This window comes from Leptodactylus fuscus, chromosome 5 (genome assembly GCF_031893055.1).
Source record: "Leptodactylus fuscus isolate aLepFus1 chromosome 5, aLepFus1.hap2, whole genome shotgun sequence".
NCBI classification, from domain to species: domain Eukaryota; kingdom Metazoa; phylum Chordata; class Amphibia; order Anura; family Leptodactylidae; genus Leptodactylus; species Leptodactylus fuscus.
Window position 1 is genome coordinate 31,229,127 of NC_134269.1, and position 10,500 is coordinate 31,239,626.

At 45.0% G+C, this 10,500-nt stretch overlaps 1 protein-coding gene across 3 annotated transcripts in view; it reads right to left on the minus strand.

Annotated features, from left to right (window-relative positions):
* The window catches only part of TACC1 (transforming acidic coiled-coil containing protein 1), a 41,378-nt gene extending 33,929 nt beyond the window's left edge, over nt 1-7,449 (minus strand). For all 3 annotated transcript variants that reach the window (XM_075272847.1, XM_075272848.1, XM_075272845.1), the window contains exons 1-2: nt 7,146-7,449; nt 2,449-2,525 (exon numbers count right to left, since the gene is read on the minus strand). In XM_075272847.1, coding sequence (XP_075128948.1) covers nt 2,449-2,525; nt 7,146-7,261 — 193 coding nt within the window. In that variant the 5' untranslated portion in view covers nt 7,262-7,449. The remainder of the gene's footprint in view (nt 1-2,448; nt 2,526-7,145) is intronic.
* Between the last annotated feature and the right edge of the window lie 3,051 nt (nt 7,450-10,500).

A 10,500-nucleotide genomic window follows, 5' to 3' on the forward strand; every position in this document is an offset into this window, starting at 1 on the left:
GCGTGGCGCTGTTTCTAGAACACAGTGGACATTTTATCCCAATAATCTGTATAAACCCCTCAAATAATGCCCATTGATCATATAATATCAACAATTTAGAACATCAAAACTGATCATCCTCATCACTGGCCTATGGGCTACAAGGACTTTGCATGAAGCCCTTATTGTCAGTGACTACAGCTCCGTACAGGTCATACGGCGGTGCAGGCGCCAGGTCTATAGAGATATCACACATAGCTGACCTCTGAAGGGTTAAATAGTCGGATGCCTTGTGAGGCCGCCATAGAAAAATGCCAGGAATCCTCCAGTGGAGAATGTTCCTGACATTTGTTTCCAGTGCCGGCTGGTATGTAGTCTGAGGACAAAGCGAATACTCAATGTAAACAAGACATAGGCCCCATCATAAAGGAACCGAGGCCAGAACCGCACAGGAACCCGATGATGGTGGTGCTATACCTGTAGTGGGGTAATAGGAGGAGGGATAGAGAGAGGATATAGAGAGTAACAGAAGGATCTATAGGAGGGGTATATAGAGTGATAGGAAGATATATAGGGGGGATATATAGAATAATAGGATGAGATATAGGCGGGATATATGGAGTAATATGATGAGATATAGGGAGGGGGATATATGTAGTAAGAGCAGATATAGAGAGGGGTTACATGTTGGAGTAGGAGGAAATATAGGGGGATATATAGAGTAGCAGGAAGGCATATAAAGAGAGGCTGTAGAGAGTAATAAGATGAGATATAGGGGATATATAGAGTAATAGGGGGATATATAGAGTAATAGGATGAGATATAGGGAGGGCAATATATGTAGTAATAAGAAGAGCTATATGGAGGGGTTATATTGAGTAATAGGAGGAAATATAGAGTAATAAGAAGAGATATGAAGGGGAGGATATATGGAGTAATAAGACTAGATATAGACATAGACTATATAGAAAAGACATATAGAGTATGAGAAGGAGATATAGGGGGAGGTTATACGGAGTACTAGGAGGATATATAGGGAGAGGATCTATGGAGTAATAGGAGGATATATAGGGGGATACATGGAGTACTTGGAAAAAGTATATGGAGAGATTATATGGCCCACTAGAAGCAGATATAGGGGAGTATATATGGAGTATTAATAGAAGATATAGTGGAGTATATATGGAGTACTAGAAATAGAGGGAGAGAGATATGGAATAATAGGAGGAGATATAGTGGAGTATATATGGAGTACTAATAACAGATATAGTGGAGTATATATGGAGTACTAACAGCAGATATAGTAGAGTATATATGGAGTGCTAATAGGAGATATAGTAGAGTATATATGGAGTGCTAATAGCAGATATAGTGGAGTATATATGGAGTACTAATAGCAGATATAGTGGAGTATATATGGAGTACTAATAGCAGATATAGTAGAGTATATATGGAGTGCTAATAGCAGATATAGTGGAGTATATATGGAGTACTAATAGCAGATATAGTGGAGTATATATGGAGTACTAATAGCAGATATAGTGGAGTATATATGGAGTACTAATAGCAGATATAGTAGAGTATATATGGAGTGCTAATAGGAGATATAGTAGAGTATATATGGAGTACTAATAGCAGATATAGTGGAGTATATATGGAGTACTAATAGCAGATATAGTGGAGTATATATGGAGTACTAGCAAGAGATATAAGGACATGAGTGTTAGGCGGAGGCCATTGTGCAGGACGGTGAATATATTTAGATTCCTCCTTCCTTTGAGTCATCCCCCACATACTGTAAATCTGAATCATAAAGCAAGGAAAATAATGTGTCAGGATGCGTGAAAGCCTTTATATGCTGGAGATGAGCCGATCAGTCACATGATACAGGGAATGGAGCATGAACATGGGAACTCACAGGCTTTGATGCGTACAGCGGGGGCGGATACGTGGGTGCCACTGTATAGAGATGCTCTGCAAGAATATACTAAGAGAAGCCTTTATCATATAGTAAGGGCCGCCAGAGGCACAACTATAGGGGCACATTCACATCTGGGGCTGAAAGACCCCTCTGTCCATATAGGACTACATTCACACGTGCACCAGAGCCCATCCGGCATAGAGTCCGTCTAAAATCAGAGTCCTGATCAGCTGATCACCCCAATTCCTATTCCAATTAACCCTTGTCCATATTGGTTGTCTACTCTGGGGACCCTGTGTCAGGAGTTTATCACCCAGGGGCCCACATTTTGAAAGTGTATCTAATAAGACAACCCCTTTAAGATACTCAGCCAGTCTGGTATTTTCTCTGCAGTAGCCACTGCAGGTGAGATGGGGTACTACATGGTGGCCATTCAGATGAATGAGTAAAAGCGGCATTCACAAGGACCAAGAAGACAATCCAGATTTAGGACAGAGAACCTGCACATTGAGGCCGTGTATCAGAATGACATCCGTATGGCCGATTACCTCGAGTTTGCTCTTTGACAGGTGATGGGATTGGAGTTTCGGCTTCAGGCGTGTCAAAGTTTCCCTCCGAATCTGAGCTGCGGAAGACAGGAAACCAGTTCTGTTAGATTCTTGGCATTGTTCCTTATAAGATAAACATCTTTTGTCTAAGAAGCTGTCTGAGATGTGTCCCCAAAAGCAGCTGAGAATATAATAGAACCAGTATATGGAAGTCCTTAAGTCATCCTCTTCTGTCAAGTGGTTAAAATTCAACTTTTCTTACTCATATCTGTCTCTGGGAAAGTTGGGTATCAAATAATAACACTGTCTTTACAGCTCACACAGGGGTGCCACCTAGCTTTCCAAGAGGACCGAATGGAAAGATGAGAGTATGTCAAGTGGATCTTTTTCAGGGCGTGAGGCACACTGTATAGGGATGAATAGTTATTCATTGATCACATTTATTGGTTAATTTTCCATTCAGTGCATAGGAAAGTTGGGTAACAACGCACGTGAGAACTGTACCTGCTTCATAAGAATGTGTACTAGTGTGTAGCCGCTAGTACTATTCCCACATAGGTTGTGTAACCGCTAGTACTATTCCCACATAGGTCGTCACCCAGCTTTTCTAGAGTTCTATATGACAAGGACAGGATTTTTCACATGTGATACTGCATAACTAGGGACAGGACATGCAGGTACCAGATAAAGTTAGGTCACATGGGTCCTGTAATGGCAGCCCGATTGTTAGCCTTGACACCTGGCTTGCACAGAGATGAATATACGTTCCGGCATGGAATTATTTCCCTTGTGCCCTCAGGTCCTGGCAGTTATTTGAGAACCATATGGTCCTAGTAATAGAGCACGATACACCATAACCCACGGTCTGCACATCGTGCATCACATTACGGAGGAGACCCCGAGGTATCATGTATTAAAGCGATGTGGATTAGCAGGATATATGAAGCCATCCATGGCTCTGGTATGGCAGCTGTTGTCTGACCTGACCTCGCACTATTGTCAGCAGGTGACTACACAACTAATGACCCCGCACGCCCCGGGGCACCGACATGGAAGCACAAGTGCCGGCAGTCTCCATTACCATCATGGAAAGAGAAATACTGCACTTGCTAATAAACTTTGTGCATCAATTCGCCGCCATTTTCAATACATCTGTTTGCTGTCCGTGAATGGGAACGTTCTAGTGGCCGCAAACCCATGCGGACGTCAGCGTTTTCTGAGGCTACGCTCACATCTGTGCTGGGCGTCCATCCGACTCGGAGTCTAAATGACAAAGTCCTGCATGTCCAACTTTGTCCCCAGGCAGTTTTCTGCCATATAGGGATTGTATTTTATAAAGTTGCGGTTGCAGGAGGAGAATCTTTTAGTTACATAACGTTTCGCTGATCTAATATAGAGTTAATGCCAGTTGTGCCCAATTGGGGGCCTTATGCACCCCATGAGCACTTAGCGGGGACCCCAGGTTGAGGCAGTAGGGAGGGGCGCAGTTCCTCCTCCATGTTACTTTACGGGCAGGAGCTCTCCTATACACATATTTGTGGTCAGTTTCCGTTCTCTATACATTTTGCCAAAAACAAGAACAGATCTTGGCAGAAAAATCACATATGGAGGGAATGCGGACCACAAATATGACAGTGGAAAGAAGCCCTTCGTGTGTACGCCCACACCCGGCCATGGCCGAACATGATGCCATTTTAGCAAGAGATCAATTCAAGGCTACACAACCTTTTTGTAGTATGACGGCCTTTAGACAAGATTCCCTGTTTATATGGCAGAGTCTTGTGCTAGATATGGAATTGGGAAATATGGATCACCAGATCCTATTATTGACACCTATACTCCCATCCTGCTTAAAGGGGTTTATTAATTTATCCTTAGGATAGGTCATCAGGAGGGTCCAACACCTGGACCCCAACAGATCAGGTGCTTAAATTGGCAGTGCCACTCTCTAAACACCACGTCTACTTGTATGCAGCTCAGTCCCACTCAAGAGAATGGGCTGAGCTGCGATACCAAACACAGTCACAAAGCACATGTACAGTGATGTGCTTGATAGGTAGTGAAGAGGCTGCTGCCCTCACCCGAATGCTGTGACTTCTTCAAAGAGCTGATCGGCAGGGGTTCCAAGTTTCATATGACCTAAAGGTAGGTCAATTATTAAACCTGGAAAACCCCTTTAATGGTTCTTATCATTTGTAGGACACGGCATCACTTTATGAAAAGTAAGAGTCCGAAATCTGAAACCCTATCATGCCAGAGAACAAGGAGCTGCAGCACTGAATCATGCCGCTCCTGCCTCCCTGACTGTGCTGCAACTCCCTGTACAGTGGGGGGCGCCACTTTGCAGAAAAAGACTGTGAAGGGCAAATCAGTGATGTAGCCCATTCACTCTCAGGATCGAACGGAATCATAAATGAGCAGAACCACATGGATCATATAGTCATTGCATGTCCTAGGACGGTGGTGGCAAACCTGTAGCACTCAGAGCCCTCCATGTGGGCACCCATCTGTGAAGCATATTATACTGTGTGGGGACCACTGTGGAGCAAATTGTACTGTGTGGGGGACCATATTGTGTCTAGTATGACACTGTATTAGATCAACATTTTCTCCTGTAGAATTGGCCTATGCTACACCATCTAATGAAGCATGCCACAATATAACAGGGACATATCATGGACCTTCTACAGGAACGTACAACGTATAGGAATATTCTGGATTTCTATAAATAAATTCCAAGTCAGTGATCATGATGATCGTAGGAGGTCACAATCTTAACAGCAGCGATCCTTGTGATAAGTGTGAAAAGTGCTCAATTCAATTAACTTTATTTAACACTAAGAAGGGACCTATTGAATGATCTGATGACAATCTGCAAATGATAGGCACATCGGGGCGATCCTCCATGACGGCATTTACAGTAAAGCAGCTCTACAGCTTTAAGGTTTTACACCGGAGCCGTTGGTGGTTAGTGACATTTCCTTCCTATTTTCTTCAGTACGTCTCGGCCTTTCTGCAAGAGCTGCAAATTCTCTCTCTCTATGTAGCGGTGATGGGGACATTGTGAGAATAATAATGGAGATCAGCGGCACGGCTTTGGCTCGCAAATACATTGCAGCCACTCTCATCTCTGTATCTACAGATTATAATATATATATATATATATATATATATATATATATATATATATATATATATATATATATATATACCAGCCAGGACAGAAATTAAAGAGATATTCCAAGACTATGATATTGACAACCTTAGGTTAGATCAACAGAATCAGACTGGTGGTGATCCAAATGCCAGCACCCCTGTTGATCAGTTATGGTATACCAAAACTAGCACAGCGCCACACACTATGTAATGGCCATAAATGAGACTGCAAGCTTAGTCGCAATTACTTGAATACATAGTCACATTCACTTGAAAGCTGCCAAGCTTGCAGTACCTTCTCTAGCCACTAAACAGTGTATGGTGCTGTGCTACATCCAATACATTGCTGATCAGCGGGGGATCTAGGTGTAAGACCCCGAACAATCTGGTATCAATGACTTATTATAAGGCTAGGTCATCAATACTCATCCTTTTAATTAATGCAGTAACTATATAACTTTGGAGCCCATAAGATGTCTCTTCCCGATATGAGGAGACCATTATTATCATGGAGGCTTGGTACAGATTTTGCATTGGAACGTCATGTTATGCTCATGGACAGGTGAGAAGGACGCAGCCATGTTTTATTCAAACATAGAACAACACTACCTGGGAATTACCGCCAAGGAAAGCTACATGCAGCCTCCCAAGTCCTGGCAGGGGAAAGGTCGTATCCATTTAAATGAGTGGGCGACCATTGGTTTTATTGAAACTAATCGATGTCCTACCTCGTGGCAATGTAAGGGCCGTAGTCTGTCCTGTTAGCAGACCAGAGCAAACTCAGGAACCTACTGATATAAATACATATTCATTCAGTCCCTGGGATGGGTTGCAAATACAACCCTGGGTGCAGGTCAGTTATATGGACCCCGTCCATGGAATCACATGACCCAATATAGACACCTTATGCCATGGACATTCTGCAGCATTAATATAGACTAGTCAATTATTACAACCCCTTTAAGACATGCTAACCTAACAGAGGAGGGTTCCCTGACCTGGTTTTCCCCTCCAGTGTACGGTACAGGTCCCAGGTTTCGAGGACCACAGGTAGCCATAAAACCAATAGGTATCCTAGCCGGTACCACTATAGCAGCCATGATCACGGGGACACCCATGCAGCAGCAGCACCCCCAGTGTTAGGCAGCTCTCTGGAGGACTAAACCATTAAACTCCTTTAATATCCCATTTATGGAAACAAATGGACACGCAGGCAAGTTTTAGTGGAGATCAAATGTCCAAGATTTTGCAAATAACGAAGCCAGATTATCTAGGATAACCTCGATGGATGGTGTTAACCCATTCATACACAGGTAGAACTGTATAGCATGGTATGAGGGCACTATGTAAACAGTAAGTGGTATATAATATGACATCATAGTCCTCTGATGCTATTTACAATGTACCAGGACAAGAGGCTGGCACGTTACTGAGTACCGCTGTGCCATGCAGCATACACAGACATAGCAGAGATGAATGTGCCATCTAACTCATCATGAGAACCATCAATTTCGCCATCATCTATGTCTTCATCTACTCACCCGGAATCCTGTTCCTCCTCATCGTCCGCCGTCTCCCCTCCAGAACCTCTCACCGCTGACCAGGTCCATTTTGCCCATTGGACTGGTGATAACATCTGCCAAGGACTGAATGCCATCCTGCAGCCGGTCCAGACTCAACAGTAACCCAATATACCCGTGTCCTGGCAGCACCGCTCACTGCTGGGTGTTCATGCTAGATATCCCAAATCCTGCCCTATGAGGACCTTCGCCCCTGTGATCCTACAAGGAGGATGCCTCTCCCCTGTTCTGCCTGTGTAGCTGGGAATCAGCTGTCTGGCATGTCTGTGCTATCCCTCCCCCCTAACAGACTGTACTACTGCACATCGCAGGGAGGATCAAAACCCGCACAGATCTGCAAATGCAACATCCCATCTATAGTGCATCTGCCTGGCAATCCTATAACCAATGCATGTGCCACTCTTACCCTATATCGGTGCCATCTGGTTATTTATTACCCTGTTATTGCAACTGTAACCACTCAACAGGTTTCATTCCTGCCTGCTCTATATACTGCTACATTGTATCAGTCACTCTGTATACAAGAATCTATATAAAAATAAAATCGCTGCACCACATCCACCCCCTCTGCGGTATGTACTAATAACCAGGGGGAAGCCAGCACTGAGCCGAAATAGCAGATTACAGAAATCCAGGACAGAATTGCATCCACCCCTCCCCTTAGAGTGGAATGGTTCAGTCCCAAATTGTAGGGGAATTAGAAGAACAAAAAAAAAGTGATGGGAAACCTGCAAAGTAAAGTGTATGTTGCAGCTGTTCAGACTGCGCTTCCTGCCCACACAGCTCCTGGGCACAGGCAGGGGAAGTCGCCCAGCTGTGGCTCCCTGGTCAGATGGGCGCGAGGATACATTGTGTGCTTTTGTGTTTTTTTCTTTGGAGGAGTCTTTGTTATTTCCTTTCTTTTTGATTTGCAACACAATGAGAAATATTGAGAATCCTGGGAATGTGAAGCGCCAGGGAGCACAGGCTGGAAAAGTCTCATTGTTCTTAGAGGGAAGGCTACGGAGTGGGCCCAAATCCCAAATCCGCCCTCCAGCAATCACTTGGCTTTTGGACTACGCTCTAGGAGTCAGTCTGGCCCACCAGAGTAGCAGAGGATCCTCAGGTGGACCCCATACAATGATCGTCCCCAAATAATCTGCTAGTGACAATGGGAGTTATTTATAATCTGCCATATTTTTTGCAGAAGCGCCTCTTTTTGTTTTGGATGTAGGCACCTCCTTGTTAAATATTGTGCACTTGTTACTTTAGGGTCACATCTGTGTTTGGGTTTTTGTATTTGAGTTGCTGAAAAATCGAAACCCAATCCGCTTAAAAAGTGGTTACCCTATTATAGTCTCTGGGGTATGCCTGGTAGCGGAATCAGGGACTAAAACCCCGAACATAGAGCGAGTGCTGGTGGACTCCAGAATATAATAAGTGGAGGGACAGGGGAGGGGAGGAAATTTAAACAGTTACTCCCCTCTCCAGCGCAACTCCCTGCTGTCTTCATAGCACTTCTGACTGACATCAGGCACCACTGATTGGGCCTCAGTGTCGCAACATCATGTGACATCAGACAGAAGTGCTGAAGACAACAGGGAGTCACGTCAGAGTGGCGAGTAACCCCTCGTTCACATCTGTGTTTGATAATCCATTCGGGGAGTCTGCATGGAAAGCAACCCCCCCCCCCCCCCCCCGGGCGAACATGAATACCGAACGCATTGCCAAGTGGTGCGCAGTGAAATCACATGGACCCCATTGACTATAATGGGGTCTGTGTGCTCTCCGCATGGTGTCCGCACAGAACATGCAGACAGAAAAGTACTTGGTGATCTACTTTCATGTCCACATGACTTGTGCGGGCAGTGCGCGAAAAGCACTTGGACCTCATTATAGTCTATGGCAGGGGTAGGGAACCTTCGGCTCTCCAGCTGCTGTGAAACTACAACTCCCAGCATGCTCCATTCACCTCCATGGGAGTTCCAAGAAGAGCAGAGTAAGTATGCATGCTGGGAGTTGTAGTTTTGCAACAGCTGGAGAGCCGTACGTTCCCTACCCCTGGTCTATGGGGTCCGTGTGCTTTCACTGCACACCGCTTGCCAGTGCGTTCGGTAGTCCATGAGGGGTAACTGTTTTTTTTATGTTTATCCTGCGTTTATACCACTTTTTGCTTGCTTATTTTCTTTGAATCAGGATTTTATTACAAAAAATTTTACTTTATTTTAAGCCACAGACCTTTATCTGAGAAGCCGCACCCAAATATCTAGCAAGTCAAAAACTGCAGCCCAAACAATGCACCAAAGATTCGCCACGTTTTCGTTAGTGTCTACTCGTAACCACAATAGTCATTGCGGGCCAATGTGTAGAATTTGCCTACCTAACCTTGTGGCATTTAGGAGGAGGGCCCCCCGGGTTCTAGGGCCCTGTAGTGACTGCTACCACTGCAACCCCCCTAAAGTTACACCCCTGGATTTCAGGAATCACATCAAAAAACTTGTGTAAATGATGATATGTCTGACGAGCCCATGCCACATTTTGTGATGAGGACACTTTGTGTCCACGGAAAAAAAACGGATACCAGGTGGAGAGGCTGAAAACGCTCATGGGCGGTCACCTTTGAAAACCCACTCAAATGAATGCTTTTTAAAGCCAACCGCTCGCAAGCCGTCTGCTGTCCGATTTCCCTTCTTTTCTCCAGGGTGTCCCAGCAACATGATGTGGGATGCCCAGGGCTCCCTGGAGGGCAGAAGGGGAAGTGGAAGGGGTTAATCTAGCAACTAATATCATATATATATAAAAAAAAGCAGCAAGGGTCCACTGGGCTCCCTAAGGTTGCGGGCCCTGTGGCAGCCGCTATGGTGGCACGTAAGCCACTGGGCAATACCCTCATTGCTCCAAATAGCTCACTTGCATGTTCACAAAAACAGTGATAGCTCAGCAAGAGACAACAAGGGGAAAGTATATGATGCAGAGTTTGTTACAATTGTGACCCCTATATCCTGCTACTGAAACTCCAGTCCCTGACGTCAAGACTAGAGATGAGCAAGTACTGTTCGGATCAGCCGATCCGAACAGCACGCTCCATAGAAATGAATGGATGCACCTGGTACTTCCGCTTTGACGGCGGCCGGCCGCTTAACCCCCCGCGTGCCGGCTACGTCCATTCATTTCTATGCGAGCGTGCTGTTCGGATCGGCTGATCCGAACAGTACTCGCTCATCTCTAGTCAAGACCAATCCATGGCCAAAGTGTTTGAAGGAAAGACATAGTGATCTCAGAGCCGCCACCTCAGCACTATGTCACCAATACCGCCAAAGCCAAATCCACCAATACT